General features: G+C 33.0%; 1 protein-coding gene across 1 annotated transcript; it reads right to left on the bottom strand.

Annotated features, from left to right (window-relative positions):
• Positions 1–7,619: 7,619 nt before the first annotated feature.
• LOC148779274 ((-)-alpha-terpineol synthase-like) lies at positions 7,620–11,326 on the bottom strand. Its single transcript, XM_088856628.1, has 5 exons — positions 11,197–11,326; positions 8,998–9,130; positions 8,601–8,748; positions 8,257–8,505; positions 7,620–8,093 (listed from the first exon to the last, which is right to left on the bottom strand). Exons 1-5 carry the CDS (start codon positions 11,309–11,311, stop codon positions 7,794–7,796), a joined length of 945 nt encoding a protein of 314 aa, XP_088712754.1. The 5' UTR covers positions 11,312–11,326; the 3' UTR covers positions 7,620–7,793.
• Between the last annotated feature and the right edge of the window lie 7,275 nt (positions 11,327–18,601).

The raw sequence follows: 18,601 nt of genomic DNA, 5'->3' as shown, positions 1-18,601 counted from the left end.
TTATTAGTGTAATTTTTATTACATTATATATATATATATATATATATATATATATATATATATATATTATATTTTATATAAATATTATATATTATATTAGATGTTTATATTTATATTATTAATATATGTTTGTATATTATATATTATATATGGACGCAGTTAGCATGTGGCCGGCCAGCATATTGTAGAAATGCGGGCTTGGCAATAAATATATTTTTCAAATATAATTTGATTTTAAATTTTATCGAATATATATTTTTTACATGGAGATCATGAATAGAAATAAATAAATAAATTTTGAAAGGTAAAAATAATAATTATATTAAACCAGCACTTGAATCGTTAGTTACAATTGTTAAAATGGATATTATATGTAATACAAATATACATTAATTAATATATATATATATATATATATATATATATATATATATATATATATATATATATATATATATATATATATATATATATATATATTAAACGTTATATTAGGTTGTATATATTGTAAATTTCTAATTATATTTATGTTAGTAATATATATTTGTTATCAAATCCAGGTACCCAGTACTTCAACATTTCAGCTAGTTATCAAAAGGTATTCAAAATTTCTTTAAACTTTCTAGAAGGAAATTTTCCACTTCCCAATAAAGAAGTCCTTTTTTTTTTCTAAGGAACATTTATCTTCTAGCAAACAAATGGACCCTGAAATTAGAAATAGTTTCTCCTCTCTAAAATTTCAATATATTTTCTATTTCTAAAATTTAAAATTTAAGATGATTTATCTATAAAAATTTTAAAATAGTTTCTCTCTAAAAATTGATATAATCTCTCTCTCTCTAAAATTTTAAAGTACTTTTTCTCTCTCTAAAACTTACAATTTAAAACCTTTTCTCTCTCTAAAAAAATTAAAAATTTTCAAGTTTTTGTAAAAAAATTTTTGGTATTTTCTTTCTCGAAAATTTGATATAGTTTCTCTTTCCATATTCGTAAGATACTCTCTCTCTAAATCTAAAAATTTGAGATTGTTTCTCTCTCTAAAAATTTTAAGATAATTTTGTCTCTCTCTCTAAAAATTTAAGATATTTTCTATCTCTAAAACCTAAAATTTGAAAAATTTTCTCCCTCTAATTCGTGGGTAGTATTGTCGGAGCTAAATGTATTTGATAAAGGGTGTGGCTCCAAGGTGTGAAAATAAACGTCCGGATATACTGCTCCATTATATTTTATATCATAACATCTATATATTTGAAAATATTGGTGTAAGGATGAGGATCTTAAATTTTTTTTTAACCTGTCTCAAACCTAGGTTAAGGAAACGGGTTCTATTAAGCTGGTGAAGCATATAAAAAAACGTGCAATATGTACAATTCACGCAATAAACACATTCGTTTCATTGAGGACCCACCAGCCCAGACGACAATAATCTTTATTGTCTTTTTTGGTGAATACTCAAAATCCGGGTCCCTCATGTCTAACAATGTGGAAGTGAAAACAACGAAACGGATGCATTTATGGTGTGAATTACACACATTGCACGTGTTTTTATATGTTTTTCCTTCTTATTGGCCATTTGATGGGAATCAAAAAGTAACCTTAGGTTCATTTAGGTCAGGTGTCCATCATCTTCGCATAAGTAGATAACACATTTCAAATCGGCAAAGTTTTATGCCTTACCAACCACAAACCATTTTTTTTTTAATTGAAAATTTAATGTCCTAACCCTTTTTAGACCAATATTATCAAATACATAAATATTAGGATAGGGAAATAATGGTAAACAAACATTTAGAAAACCCTAAAGGATCCTGAGAATGGCAAAGTAGTACAACTGCAATGAAATAAAAATGCCCCTCAAAAAATAATTAATTTTTAAATATGCTAGTTGTGATAAAATAGAGGGAGATTAAAAAGTTTTAATGCTATCTTTAATAGAGGAATCAAGAGAGACATAGTGCAAATGAAAAATAGTGAGAGATAGCTAGAGAAGATGGGATCAAAATACATAATTAAAAAATAAGTATTACTCAAGTATCCCCCAAAAAAAAAAAAAGAAATTAACTATTATATATCCTTAATCAATTTTTTTGTAAAAAATATAACACTGTAATTATAATACTAATGTACTGTTCAAATAGTTATAAAAAATCTAAAATATAACAATTATAATTCAAATACATATGAAGGACAAAATTGAGATGAAAACAAATCCATACATCATTTAACATTGGAATCAAAAATAAAAAATTATTTTGCATTTATTATAAATGATCCTTCCTTAAAAGATAAAAGTAATTTATAAAATAAAAAAATAATAGAGATTAAAAGAGACATAATCCATTTGGAAAATAACAAGAGAGAAGAGTCACATAAATAAATAAATTAGAGACAATCAAAATAAATAATAATAAAAATAATTCAGTAAAATAAGAAACAACTATAGAGTTGTTGTTATTATTATTACTATTATTCTAATTCAAACCAATTTGATTCCCCAATGAGTGACGGTGGAAACAAATGCTTTTAAGGCAGTTTTATATGTTTTTTCTAAGTATATCAATTTTTAAGTTTTATTTTTCCCAATCATAAGTAAAAGCATATAAAAAACTTACAACGTGTACAATTCACCCCCTAAATGCATTTGTTTCAGAGGACCGACCGGCCAAGATGGCCAAAAAGTACACATTATTCCTTGCTTTATTCTCCTCTCTGGTGAATACCCAGGATAGATGGAGATGCATGTTATGGTGGTAAAAATACATCAAGGGTGTATTACATTAATAGCTATTGTGCTTCCGAATATGAAATAAATAAATAAAAAACATGAAATACAATAGCATGTACCTCACAAAATACAAGAATTTAATGTGGTTCAGTCATAAGGCTTTACTTATTGATTTGATGGAAAAATGAGATCCAAAGCTTCAATTTACATCAGCTTTAACTCTCTAAAACTAGGGCCCAAATGGGGCTTCAAACTCAATACAAATGTGCGCTTGATTGGCTTTGGATTATGATATATATAAGAAATCCACACCCGACCTTTGCAAGTTGTTCTAGGTACACGGCTAACAAGTGGTTTGAAACAAGAACTTGGGTCAGGACCTGCCAATGTTGTTAGGTCCACACCGGTGATTGCATAAGTGAAGGCATTGGTTCGGTTGGACTAGCTGAACCATATCGGTTCACACATTGGACCGGTCTAAGAAATTATATAATTAACGAAAATAGTACTTTTTTTAAAAAATAATAAAATAGTAAATTGAGAAAAATAAAAAACGTAGAATAATTTAAAAAAATAAAAAAATTTCAAAAATATTATAAGCAAAAATAACATTAAAAGAATAAAAAAATACTCATAAAAAATACAATAACTCAAATTTACAACGAAGATACAAAAATAAAAGTTCAAAATCTTTGTTCTTTGAATTTTTTTTATTTTTTTAAACCATTCAAAGTGAAAATAATAGAAAAGTAAATAATAATAATAAAACTCAAAAAAAAATTTGTCTCTATTTTTTTTTTTTTAATTTTGATTGTTTTTTTCATTTCTAGTTTTTTTTTTGTTCATTTTCTAGACCAAAAATTTTAAAAAATAGTAGTAGAAAACCAAAAAAATAAAAATGCCCCAAACATATTTCTATTGTTCAGAGACATCAGCGTCGAAGTTCCATAAAAGAAAGAAGATGAACATAAAATGAAATGAATATCCATGTTTGGCAAATGGAATCAAATTATAACACACCTTCAAATATTGTTGAAATATGTTGTGTCATTATTGGAAATGTTTATGACGGCCTGAAAATCTATTTTCATACCTAATTATAAATCTTAAAGCTTAAAAAATAGTGCAGATCAAGCAGATCTATGAGCACTTGAAAATCAACAATACAGAAATGCATTACAAGATGCACTATTTTCAAGAATTAAAATCCATTTCTAATTATAAAACTTAAAACTTAAAAAATAGTGTAGATCAAACAGATATATAATCACTTGAAAATCTTGAAAATGGACTGTCCAAAAAATGCATTACAAAATGCACTATTTTCAAGAAATAAAATCCATTTCTTTTCATGTCCATATATCTTAAGATTGAGATGATTGATTTAGGGATTTTTGGGAATTGAAACAATCTCTTCTAGTTATTTTTAAGGTGGACCTTAATTTGATTGTTCAGGGCCTCACCCTTATGTAAACGTTTTCCATATTTGATTGGTTTTGTCGGTAAGAGTAGTTTTTTTCCACCGGTCCTGAACTATATTTGGCACTTTTTTTTGTAATGTATTTTATAATTTTAAATTAGGGTGAGGTTTATATAAGGCACCCTTGTTACACTATAGAAGTAGACCTCTAAATTTTGCCCGGAGATGTAGTTCTCCTGTTGGAAACCTTGTAAAGGCGTGGACCTCTAAATTTTGCTTTGAGATGTAGTTCTCCCATTGGAAACCTGGTTAAGGCCTGGGAATCTCTTTTTATCTGTAGTTATGAAATTTAAATTAAAAAAATGATATAGATCAAGCAAATCCATAAACACTTGAAAATCTTGAAAGTAGATGGTTCAAATAACTTGTTAAAAAATACATTATATTTAGGCTTTCAATTTTTTTTCTCTTTATATTTATACATCTCAAGGTCGAGATGATCAATTGGAGGGTTTTCCTACATCTGAACACTCTCTTCTAAAGGATTTATGGTTTATACCTGTCTTCAATATTATGCGGTTGACATCTTATTAAACTTTTTCCTTTAAATTATTACTTGTATTTCCGCTATCTTTTGAAAATTTGGTCCAGATTTCTAGATCGACGGTAGTATCAATTTTAATTGCATTATACCTCTTATCGATTAGGTAGTTTGTTAACCTCTAATAACACTGGAAATTACATAATGGAAAATTGTTTCATGCGGGTTGAACCGCATTTCTACAATATGCCATCCTAAGTGTAAAGCATACATCTTAAAGATGGATGCAAATAGGTGGTCCATCTAAAAACAATTGAAACTAACGGTCCAAATATTTCTTTAATAAAATTATTGTTTCTAAGTTTTAAAATTCATTTATTTTTTTATATTCATGATCTCCATATTAGAGATGACATATCTTTAAAAATTAAGTCCAAAATTCCATCTCAAAAATAAATTTTTAAGAGGTGACTCATTTATCAAATTGTGTCCTTACATAAAAGTTATGCTATAGTTCTCCATAACTTTATGATGCCAGTACCGGTCGGTGTTTTCAGACCTGAAACCATTTCCTTATGGTGCAAAAACCACTATTTTTAAACCCAAAACCACCCTGATTAGGGCAAGGCCTTTTCTGGGTAGGTTTCTAGCCGGGTTATATTTGATTTTAGCAATCATTGCAATAGCTATGGGAGCAATGTTGGATTGGATGGCAAACATTATTTTCAACAATAATAATGGAGGAATTTATTTGGCAAAATATGATGAATTTATAAAGCTATCCAATGGATGTTAGCATGGTGAGCAGGTGATTTTGATATCAAAGTACATATATAAATTTTTTCCAATAGATGTTGGCATGGTGAGCAGGTGATTTTGATATCAAGGTGGAGATTGTTGGATTTCGTGCTATCTAAAATCACACATATAAGGAAATCTTATATTTTGTGGGATTGATTGTGATTGATCTATATTATGTGGTATTGAGATATTCCCATATGAGATTGAGATTTATATTAATAAGTTTCTTAAAGAAAATAGAAATCCAAAAAGATTAGTACTATTGGATTTATCTCGTTATTTTGAGATATATGTAGCATCAATAGGAATTTTTCTATTTATTATGGACTTATAATCTTATACATATGGGATGAAAGTGCAGAGAATTAGTGTGCCTTATTTGGGTTACCATATGGAAGTGGTGGTTCCTCTAGAGAGAGACGAAAATAAAGTCTCTTGTGCATAAGATGTCATTTCTTTTTAGAGAGAAGATTGGTTCCTATGAAGAAAAACATTGGATATGAGACGAAGATAAAGCCTCTTGTGCATAAGATAACTTCCTATGAAGAGAATCATTGATGATGCCTCCTGAAGACTCCCGTAGAGTGAGAGATTGGTTTCTTGTAGAGAATCGGTCTCCATGAAAATTTTGAGTTGTTTCCCCTGTTTGCTCTCAAAATTATTCTCTTCCTAGACAGTGGTCTGGAATAGAGATGAGAGATCGGCATGGTGCCATTTGGGAGAGTAGGTTTAACAAGGTTTGCTCGATTTGGATTTTTTTGTTGATGTTTGTTCCATAATTTTTTATGTAACTTTCATTGGTATAGTGGATTTCTGTTTGTCGTGCCTATGGATATAGCCCTCTTGGGTGAACTACGTAAATCTTTATATTCTTGTAGTGTGTATTTCATGATTTATTTCTTATACTGTATTTGCCAAATATTAATCGGGTTTAAATAGCTTCCCCATACAACAAGCAACAAGTTTTGGAAAAAGTTTTTTCTAGTATTTATTAACAATATGTATATATTTCACAAGAAAAGTGGCCGGAGCTTTTGTCATCTAGATTTAACATTTATGTTCTAGGTGTTGCAGGATTCGGTTTTGTAGAGAAAATTATTGCAAAAATGTTTTGCTAGGGAGAAAGAAGTGGCTAGAGGTGGAGAGAGTAGCCCAAAATGAACATCATCGCTCTTTGATTTCAGGGTTACAGATTCCTTGCTTTGTTTTTTTCTTTTTTCTTTTTTGCCAGAAATAATGATGGCTTTTAACATTTTTTTACAATGCGACAACCTAGGTCTGCTAACGCTGAAAGGGTATTATGGGAGATAGGGGTGGCAACGGTCCGGACCCAGACCCAAACCAAAAAATATAATGTGAGATCTGGACCTGGATCAGACCAGATCCGACCCAAAAAGTAAAATATCTAAGTATTTAAATATATTTCAATACATTTCATAAATTAAGATCTGAAAATATAATTAGGAACCCAGACCCAGAACCAGACTAGATCGGCGCGGAACCAAACCTGAATAGTGTTTGGGTCCAAGATTTGGACCCAAACCTAACCTGCTGAGTCTAAATTTTGAATCCATACCCAAACCTAGGTCGGGTCTACCCGTCGGGTCCTAGGTCGGATCTGGGTCCATTACCTCCCCTACCGCTAGAGAATAACAAAAGACTTTAAAATACTGATATTGGGAAGAAATGAGAAACAAGGGTGATAGTTTTGATAACAATATGTCACATAGTTCTAGCCCAATAATTAGAACAGGGTGACTCCTGATCTTGAACCATCCATTCCAAGGAATCAACACACTAAGCATCAATTGACTAGAGTACTTAGAAACAACACCAATTGCCCGAGAAAGGGGGTTGGGGTTGTAGTGGTGACACCCCCACACCCTAGTCACTCTATTGTAATTTCTATTTTCATTGACACTACCCCCCTTAACACCTTCAAATAACTCTCTTGAATTATTTGAAAAAACGGGTCACCCCATTAACACATTCGAAAAACTAACTCCTAGACTATTTGAAAAAAAAACAAAAACAAAAAGGATGGGGCATGTCTTCCCCACCGGATTATAAATAAGAAAAAATTAAAAATTAAAAAACACCAACCATCCAAAGTTGTGATCCATTTGGGTGCATTAAGAAGTCACTATTCAGTATTTGAAGATGCTAACACGACATCATGAGTTATAGAAGTTCAACTTCTTAGTATACACTTAGGAGTATCTAGCATCAATCCATCAATATAAACATCAATATTAATGAAATGGAAGAACAACCATGACTTTAGATCCAAGAAAGGAAAATAGATCCTAAACATCAACGCCAATTGGTTGGAAGAGCAAAGAGTTGAAGTGATCAAGTGTTGTACGAACAATAGCACCAAAGCCAACTCCATATTGGTGCATGAATTCGAAGGACCTCGCAATATTTAAAACATCCTTGATGAAGGTCTTTGGCAGTGGAGATGGAGTAAGGCATTCTTGATGAAGATGCTTCCATATATCATTGATTGAATCCCTAATGTGCTCCCGCGCTTGTTCCTCTGATGCACCAGTCTCTTGCATGTAGCATTGTATCGATTTAAGTACATCTCCTCTTTCTTGTTCATCCTTCATGCACAATAGCAATGTACGTTCTCAATTCTAAGATAAAAATGAGTTTCAAATGTGCATGAGAAAATTTATGCAGTTTATTAGTATCATTTTCTTTACTTTAGTTAATAAAATCAAATAACACTCAATTGAAATTTTAAACCAAATGTAGTGCACATACTGTACTAGTTCCCATATCATTGGTAAGTCGTAAAATCATAGAAGAACACCGGACAATCCTTGGAACTTGTTCTAAACAATCAACAACTTCTTGTGTAATTTTCTCTCTGGAGAGAAAATAACCGGCAAACAGAATAAGTGGCCCCGAAATTGACGTATAGGCATTGCTTAAGTACTCTTCTAGAGTTGGTTTGTACCCACTGTGAAACCACTTTGCTTCTTTCAAGTATGCCTTGCATGTGCCAGCCCACTATAACAAGAGAAATATATGCATTAGTTATTTCACAAAAGTAAGTCATATAAAACTATAAGGATACTGAGACCAAGTTAATAGGAAATGCATACCGCCTTGCTGAGGGGTGCTATGATACAACAGCCTTGTTCCTTTAGACTATCATAGGCCATTTGATTCACAGTATTGTACAAGCCCATGTAACATATTTTCATGTATTCAGGAAGTGACTCCATGGCTTTGAGGTCCCATCTGTTGATTCAATGACATAGGAGTAAGCAGTTAAATAAAAGAGCCATATTGCCTGGCTCTGTCTTCCATTTTATTGAGGGATTTGCTGGCTTAACCCATTATTTTATGACATTTCATGGATGATTTGCTCACTTACATCATTGCCTTGAGATGTTTGTAACACCGTTCTAAGAAATTGTGGATCTAAATTCCCTTTTGTAAAATCTAAACTATGACAAGGGAGGAATGTTATGATATTAGAAGGATGCTAGTTTAGACCCCATGCATGTAGAGAAACATTGAAATGTGATTTCCACGCCATTTATTTGAGAGGGAGTGATACATGAAACACTCCAAGATGCGCTCCCTAGCAAAAGGAAGTTTCTCACTAAACCCTGTGTCTCTCCACCACCTGTTGATAAATACTTGTTATTCACAATGCGACAGTCCATATTTTTTAATCAATAATTGAAGTAAAAATTTCTCTATACCACTTTGTGGCAACTGTTAGTTTGAAATTTTTCAATAAATGAAATTCATGATAGACTCTTATGAATTTTGGGCCTTACGAAATTATCAAAAATTCAAAAAGAAATCAGTCAAAGATCTACATAACTAATCTTAAAAGACTTAAAAAACTGAATGAAAGAAAAATTGTTCCACAGAGATCTAGTATTAGAATTCATATAGACTTATATTTTCTTTGCAAAATATAAGGTAAATGGTCAAATCATCTTACAAAATCATAACCCCTTTTAGTGTTAGCAGCTTTACTTTTTAAGTTTCATTTAAATCAGGTACCTCCTCACATAATATATTAAATAATAACCAAGTTGTTCTGTCTTGAGGATTGATAACTCTAAAGAAGCAGGGGTAATTTGATAATTTGGACAATAGCAAATCACAATAATATCATGATTGTTTTGTATTGCTAACCCTGAAAAATCATAGTGTTATTATAATTTGGCTCAAGCCACTTAAGTCGGCAAATTTTCTGAAATATCACTGCTTGCTAAGTTTCCCAACCTTGAATATGGGCAACTTGTGAAACTTAAATCATAACACTCCAAAATCAATGATACTTGTTCTTTGCACATAATCTAAGATGCTTTGAAGTATTTGCAAGTTCAAGCAAAATTGGATTCCTTTCTTCTTCCCCTTTGTAAAAATCAATGTAATATGTCGCTTCCACTCCAACCTTTCTCCCAATAAAAAAACGTGAAAATTGTTTCTTTTGTAATGAGTGACATACTATATTTGTCAACGGCTAGTTAGAGAAATTTATCAAACTACACTTAAACTTTGAACTATTTAACATTTTAGCCACTGGTGATTACCATATTCAACAAATTTCAAATGCCACTTTGATACGTCATTTTATGGGCTATTTGATATTTGATCAAACGAGTAATGGGCAATTTAAGATTAGATAAAAACTAATCGATAAGATGTTAAATAATTCAAATCGTAAGTATAATTTGATAAGTTTCCCTTTGAGAAAATTTTGTATGAAACCTTAATTGCTCATTGCATTTCACGATAGATCCTCCTCCCTTTTTCCTTTCAAGCAAAATAAATAAACCCCTAAAATTTCAACATACCCCCTCATCTCTCATATCCCCTTTTATTCATTTTTTAATATAAAAGTTAGCCCCCAACAAACTATTTTATATCACTTCAACCCAAAAAATATTTTTGTCATTTTTTTCCCTTTCAACCCCATTTTATCTCTCACTCTCAATTCATCTCGTTCAAAAAAAAAAAATTTATGCTTTTCCCCTTTTCAACCCCTCAATGCATTATATCTCTCACTCCCTCAATTCATCACGTTGAGGACACTCTCTCTCTCTCATATTAGTCTCTCTCGCACCCCCTCTTACATGTAAGTCTCTATCTAAATTTTGCAGCCAATTCGTTTATCTCTTTAAACACAAGGTTAGAGAAAGAAATATAGGTCATAGTGCATTAAACAAAGAAAGATTTAAGAGTTTGGGGGATTGGCCCTTAGATAGAGAAAGAGATTCAGATAACTTGGTGTAGAAATCAGGGAGAGAGAGAGGTATATCGTTAGGGTTAGCATAGTGTGTGAATTAAGAGAGAGAGAGCCCTTGTCATAGTGGAGAGAGAGAGCTCACTGTGGTGAAATGAGAGAGTGGGAGATCTGATCGGTTGAAAGGGGCAGAAGCATGGTAAAAAGGGTTTCTGAGTTAAGATGGTATAAAATAGTTTATTGAGACTAACTTATATATTCAAAAGTGAATAAAACAAGGAGATATGAGATAGGAGGTTCGTTGAAATTGATAGTGGTTTTCTTATGCCATTTAAAAGTAAAAAGGCAAGAGGGTCTACCCTGAAATGAGAGGGGGAATTAGGACTGCGAATGAAATTTTCCCTTTTCTCTTTTATTTTAACACGCTACAGGTCATGCTTTGCAAACATAAAAAGCACGGTTGGGACGGGGGAGAGAGTGGGGTGTACCTGCAGAAACATTGTATCCATGCTCCCTCAGCAATCGAAAGCGAAGGGCCGCAGCATGTAGATCGTTGCGTGAGGACCCTCCGATGTTATTAGTGTAAATGGTATCAAGGGCCATTTTGATGCGGTCCTCGAAGAGGTAGCCAATTCCAAGCCGTTCGATGGTGTCAACGAGCTCCATATTTTTATATTACACATTTTTATACCAAAGTATAAAATATGTAATATAATATTACACATTTTATACTTTGGTATAAAAATTACAGCCGTTCGATGGTATCCACCACGCATCCAAAACAATCTATATATAGGACCATTTTGCATTGTGAGATGATATTCCACATTTATATTACAAATGAAAAATAATAACACAAAGCAGTAAAAAAGTAAAATAATGTAAGATTATTTTACATACAGTTTGATTACTCAACCCGAAAAATGTGTTTCACGTGGTCCTAGTTAACTTTAGCTAAAGAAAAAACTATGCTTCACATAGCAGGAACATGCAGTGACACAGGGTGAAAGTTTCCTTCATTCTCATGTAATTTTCTTTTCCAATAGTAAAGCAATTCTTTTTATTAAAATTGGACAAAATACATAGGTTATAAACTAGGGCTGGCAATGGGCGAGCCTGGGTTGGGTCAAGCTTGGCCCTAGCCCGGTCCTAATATCTACAGGACCTCCCTTGCTCGAATGGCCCTGACCGGGCTCAAGAGCTCTTGGGCCAAGCCCGACATTGGCTTTGTCTGGACCGGGCTTGGACAAAGATCTCTCTGGGCTGGGCAAGGCCAAATATAATCGTAGAAAGATAAAGAGAAAATAAATGAGAGGAAAAGGGTCAGGTTGGGTCTAATCGGGCTGACTTTGTTGTGACCCAGGCCCGGCCCCGCCCGGCCCTACCCTCGGGTCGTGGTGGTCTGGCCCTAGCCCAGCCTTTAGGCCAAATCTTGTGACTTAGGCTCTTATGTTTAAGGGCCAAGCCAAGTGAGCTAGGCCACTTGGTCCAGTGCCACCCCTGGTACAAATGGAACTAAGAGATCATTTGTGAAAGTCTTTTGGCCAAATAAAAAGAGATCAATTATAAAAAGGTACGGTTTGTATAGAGCCGAGGCTTCAAACGATCAAAATAAAACCCACCTTCAACTAGCATCGAGAAATGTGGTTTCAATACATAAAATCTTTGTGACAGTCTTAAGATATATTGTCATATTTAATTATAAAATTAAACATTGTAAAAATAGTGTAGATCGAGCAGATCTATGAAAACTTGAAAATCTTAAAAATTGACTGTCCAAAAATGTGTTACAAGATGCACTATTTCTAAAACTTAAAATCTAATTGTCTTTCATGTTCATGCATATTGATGTCGAAGTGGTCAATTCGAGAATAATTGGGCATCAAAACAACCTCTTCTAATGAAAATTTTTAAATTGGTTCGTAATTTGATTGTTTAGAGAGCTCTATATAAACTTTTGATTTCCAGCTTGCCAAGCTGAATCCTAATAAATTCCTGAAAAGTAAAGGTACTATTTGGCCATTGTTTCTAACGTTTTCATTGAAATCTCACGTAAACTTGAAAACAATACTCAATTATGGAGAGAAAATCCACTTGAAAACAACTCAATTATGGAGAGAATCTACTTGAAAACGACAACTCAATTATGGAGAGAAAATCTTATGATTGTGGCCCCGTCCTTCCCTTTCACACTCCTAACGTGGAGTCGGGGTGGCATAGGGTCGGGTCAGGTCGGATCCGGCAATATCCATACCAAAAAAAAAGAAGGAGATTTGGCCTCAGACCCATCTCGCAGGTCCAAATTTTAAACCCAGGTCCATTACCACCCCTAATGTGGAGTGTCTTTGGCTTTGCTTGGACTCCCTTCTAGCTCTTTTGTATGGAGTGAGAGTCACTAAGCACCTGAATTGTCAGAGGCCTAGTTTAGTCAAAATTGATTTGACGGTTGATCAGATTGATTCAACTGGATTTTGAGTATTAAAAAAATAAATGTAATTTTGTTGAACTAATCAAAACCATAAGGTCCGATGGTTCGGCCTCGATAACTATGTCCTACAATAATAATCTAGACATGTGAATGCAAATGATCCAGAACAGTTATCACCATTGGACAAAATGGATGTCAACCCACCAGAACACGACAATCGACCACTATGATGCTCTCCACTTCATCTTCATGTCCACACAAGAGTCATTTTTAGTATTACTTTAAGGATACAATTCTTATGAGTCCTAGGACTCATGTAGATTGCGTCCCCTCTTCATGATCCATTTTTTAGATGGATTCTGACTTAATATTTTAGGTATATATAATCTCTAACATAGAGATAATTAATATAGAAAATATAAAATTTTAATGTTACAATATGATAAAGTTTTAAAGAAAGGAAAATTATTTCATGCAGTCTGGAATGCATTTCTACATATGCGGTCTAGAAAGTGTAAAGATCAAGTAGGTGTTCCATCGAAAAACAATGAAAACTAATGATCCAAATGTTTTTTTTACTAGAATTATTGTTTTTGGTTGTTAAAATTTATTTATTTATTTTTTCATATTCATGATCTCCATGTTAGAGGTTACATGTCCTTAAAAATTAAATTCTAAAATTCATCTTTAAAGAAAAATGTTAGAACATTAATTTTTATATTTTTTTTTGGATGGACTACTCTTCTACATCCATCTCTAAGATAGATGTACGATGCCTAAGGGGGAAGCACCCTTTTCGATTTCATTACTTTAAATGGGAATGTCTTTCCATAGGGAATTAAACTATATTATCAGATTCGAGAGGACAATTCTTCCATCACTAACCTATCGGTTGGGTCCTATTTTCAAGGCCTCCACTAAAGCACGCTTCCAACCCTAAATGTTATGTTTTTCCTTTGGTTTTGTACTTTAGGTTCTTGGCCGTGTTGACTTGGTCAAGGGAGCTGAAGGGTTCAAGACATTCATGTTTATCTCTAAAACCCCCAAAATGTTAGCTAGCTTTCTTTTGATTTCTTATAGTTCTGTTTATTTTTTTTTCTTTTGAATGTTAAAACATTAGGATTCTCTAATTTTGGGAAATTTACCAAAATAACTAGGAGTGACATGAATTATTTAACATTTTACTCATATAATTTGATTTAATCTTGAAATACCCATCAAAGGACACATGATCATGTGCTCAAATAGTGGCAAATGTGTAAAATGTTGAATATTGTATCTCTATGGTATTTTGATAAATTTTTCTTCTATTGTTATTGTAAGAGAAAAACCATAGGCAAACCACCCTATACATTTGTGAATCTGATTGAAATACAAATGAGTCTAGAAATGGAAATAGGCGACTCATGGAGAATGGCAGCATGGAGCCTTGTTCTTTGCTTACTAATACCATTCTTTGTTATTTTGGCAATAAAAAAGAAGAAGATTTATAATGAATATGTTAAGACTAGTGCCAAAACATATTTAAGGCTATAAATGAGAGAATGACTTGCCATGTGCCTTTGTATAGAAATACTAGTGATGCTGGTTCTAGTGTCTCAAGGAATGTTTAAAAAATGCTGTCTTATCGAGATTGCCGAGTTTGACTGAGGATTGGTTGGTGGATGATCCGGGCCTCTGAAACCCATAAATCACCCATTTGTTTTCTTTTTTTTCTTTTTTAATACGTTAACAACAGAAATAGAGGGGACTTTATGCTGAGGCTTCGGCCCCTAAACCTCAACCCTATTTCTCATTTTTCCCTTACTTTTTGACTGAATTCCACCAAAACGGATCACCTACTTTTCATATTGGTACTCCCATCTGGCCAATCCGGATTCAAGACACTGCTCTAATGTACTGGTTTCACAGAGGGTCCATGGGTGGCTTGGAAATGTGAAAAGTTTGGATGCATGTGTGGGCTCGACAACAATACAGCCCTGTCACAAACTCACAATATGGCTAAACATTTTACCATGCGTTTTCACGTGGTCGGATGAGGTTTAGGCGTTAATGGATCTTTCTTTATGAAATCAATCGCCCAAAAGGTATCTGGATTTGGACCCACAAGAGATTGACTCCCTAATAGTGGTGGCAATGAGCCGGGTGGCCCGTCTCAGCGTGGTTGGCCCAGCTCTAAAAAACTTGGGCTTGGGTCAGGCCAAGACAACCCGGCCTGGCCCTTAGCTTTTTTGCATAGTGTTTTTTAAATTTTACTTGGCATGGCCTGGTCAAGTCCAGCCCCAATAGGGCTAGGTTCTGCCCTCAGGGTAATAGGGTTGGGTTAGGGCCAGGGCCTTCCCAGTCCGTTGCCAGTGGTACTTCCAAATACAAGGAGCAATGGGGCGGCAACGGGTCGACCTGAACCGGACCCGGCCCGACTAGGAGAGACTTGGATCCTGACCCGGGTCTAGAAATTTAAAAAATATACATATATTTTTTTTACATTGTATATTATTATATTTTATATATTTTACGCCGTGCCGGATTGGGTCGCCCTTGACCTGAACTCGACCTGACCTGACCTAGTGGGTACAAAACATGGACCTGGTTCGGATCGGTGACTCCACCCGATTTTTATTTTTTTGGGGTAATTCTCAGTGGGGAGGACATACCCTTGCTCATTTTTTCAAATAGATTAGGGGTTAGCTTTTTTAAAGTATTAATGAGCCATTTTTTCAAATAAATTAGGAGTTAGCTTTTTGAAGGTGTTCATTAGAAGTGTTTATAATGAGAATAAAAACCACAACGTAGTGAATAGGGTGTTGAGATACTACCACCACGACCCCAGCTCCTTCTCGGATGGGCTACATGCGACGACTCAGGCCTTTCCTCGTAGGGAGAAAAATTTATAGATCACGTGTTGTGATCCTACATGAGCATGTTGTACATTTACTACTTTAGGTAGAAGACTTAGTTGGGAGGAATTGTTTCTTTTTTCTTTTTTTTTGAAGTACCTAATAATCACTAAATGTTTACTTTAAATATAAAAAATTTAGATTTTAAGTTGTCTAATCTTACCCTTGAAAATTTGGACAATCACTATTCAATATTAAGACATAATTTTTTTAAGACCAAAAAGATTGACATACTGAATTTTTTTATTGAGGTTACCCACTGGAGTATAAAATCTTTTGGGAAATTTGTATTGCTCCCTCTTACAAATGCTTAAAAGAATTTCCTTTGATTTTAAATTCTGTGATCTACTTCACAATCACCAGCTGAAAATTTCAATTTTTTAAAAACGATGTTGAATATATAGCACTTAGATCTTATCGTACGAAAATCGAATGATCAATAGGCCATTCTTGGATTTAGTATCACTTAGATCTTATCGTACAAAAATCGAATGATTAATATGTAATTCTTGGATTTAGTATTATCTTTTTTCCATTTCGTGGGTGTGTATTGGATTTTTGTATCTTTTAAGTTAGTTAGTATTATTGAGCCATGTTCCCAAAAATTTGGATTTTTGTATCTTTAAAGTTAGTTAGTATGATTGAGCCATGAATTTGAGGGTTAGAAAAGACACCAGTAGCTAGGCTTTTGCCCAAGCAAATGTATATCCTACTCACTTGAATAAAGCGTTCCAAAACCCAGGTCAATAGGGGCGGATTGTTCACTCACATATCCCTATCAATTGGCTATATAGATTAGGGCTGAATTGGTGATCTAGAAATTATGAAAAATATAAATGAAACAAAATAAAATTAAAACAGAGGTTCATGGGGTGGGGATTTAGAGACGAACTAAAAAACATTAGGTAAACCTCATATATATATATATATATATATATATATATATATATATATATATATATATATATATATATATATATATATATATATATATATATATATATATATATATATATATATATATATATATATATATATATATATGTGGAGAATATGAGGTCAACCCAATAGGTGACAGCTATAGTAAACGCCCAATAACCCAGATTGAATCTAAGCTCATCAAAATGGTCACAATTTACATTTCGTAGTTGAATTCTAATTGTTTTTTCAAAAAATCTAAATCACTTGAAATTTATAGTGTCTATTCTTTAAAAATAGGAGAATCTAATAAAAAGCTGGAAAAAAAAAAATCGTAAATAAATTGATCAAAATACTCCTAAAAGTTTGATCGATATTTTGGTTAATTTATTTTTTTGTGAATTATTTTTAATATTTTTATTGGATGTGTCTTGATGAGATGAGTAGACACCCCAAATTCTATGTAATTTGGATTTATAGAAAAAAATATTAACATTAGATTATGAAATCCAGTTGTGACCGCTAGATCGGCCTAAATTCAATCTGTATGGTTGAGCTTACACTACTCCATTACGACTTGAGCTGACAGGATCTTTTTCCCATATATAAATTTTGGGGAACCTCCCAAGACCCATCATCTCTCAACTCAGTCCTAACAAATTCCTATCCAAACTGACACGATTGAAAGTAGCTAAATTCTTTCCACTATTCAAGACTTTAACTATTGATGCCCTATATTCTCGTCTCCTATGATTATTTGAAAGGGAATTTCTTGGAGGTGCAAACTTTCATGAAGTTTCCAGCTTTAAAATTATTTTGTAGTTCTACTCTTTTTCATAGGTTTATTGAGTCATTTTTCATCAATTGTTAACATTTGATGCATCCCCAAACGATACAAGAATAGACAATTGAAAGAAAAGATTCGCTGAAGTTCCCTCTGCTTGTGTTTGTCGTGTTGCCTTAGACATATTAATCCTTAAAATATAATCTTCAGGTGTCTTTATTGACTTTATTTATTTATTCCCCCGTAAATAATTAATATTTCTCCATATATTATTGAGAGGATATATTAAACAACGTTCTCGACAAGGATTCCACAAGAATCTGTCCATACCTTTGGTAATACTAAAATACCAAATTTAGAAAACGAATTATAGAATTATTTTCTATTATATTGGATGCTATTGGTTAGTGCAATCCACCTTAATGATGATTATTAACGGAGTCTATATATAGTAAGGCGCACCTGACGAAAAATGACAAAAAAACAAAAAACCTTATAACCATCTTTGTCGCCATAACCTGACACATACCAACTCAACTGCTCACAATGTGGTAAGGTAGAGAGAGAGAAGTAGAGAGATTAAAATACATTCAAGGCCAAGGACTTGACCTTAGCCCAAGCGGAGTTACTCGGCCAAGTCACTCCGGCTCAGCCAAGTAGAGAGCATTAAACGTTAAAAAGGGAGAGAAAAAAAAAAAAGAAAAAAGAAAAAAAATATAGAATGAGACCATTTACCTTTAGTATAAGATGATCACATTAATCTTAACGACTGGATATGAAATTGGGAGAAGGGGATGCAATTATTCTATTGACCAAGTTCAAAGTTCAAACGAAATTTTTTCGAAATTTGTAACACAATTAAGCTG

The sequence above is a fragment of the Amborella trichopoda genome, chromosome 13 (genome assembly GCF_054954075.1).
Source record: "Amborella trichopoda isolate Santa Cruz 75 chromosome 13, AtrichopodaSantaCruz75HAP2 v2.0, whole genome shotgun sequence".
NCBI lineage: Eukaryota > Viridiplantae > Streptophyta > Magnoliopsida > Amborellales > Amborellaceae > Amborella > Amborella trichopoda.
This window is presented reverse-complemented; position numbering and strand designations above follow the sequence as displayed.

What these genes read in the sequence shown, in the direction of transcription:
- LOC148779274 (XM_088856628.1), bottom strand. Translation starts at nt 11,311, where the DNA reads ATGGCCCTTGATACCATTTACACTAATAACATCGGAGGGTCCTCACGC. An exon ending in TGTTTCTCTACATGCATGGG is followed by an intron (nt 8,749 to 8,997) that starts GTCTAAACTAGC and finishes CCTATGTCATTG; the next exon opens with AATCAACAGATGGGACCTCA. An exon ending in ATGATATGGGAACTAGTACA is followed by an intron (nt 8,094 to 8,256) that starts GTATGTGCACTA and finishes TTGTGCATGAAG; the next exon opens with GATGAACAAGAAAGAGGAGA.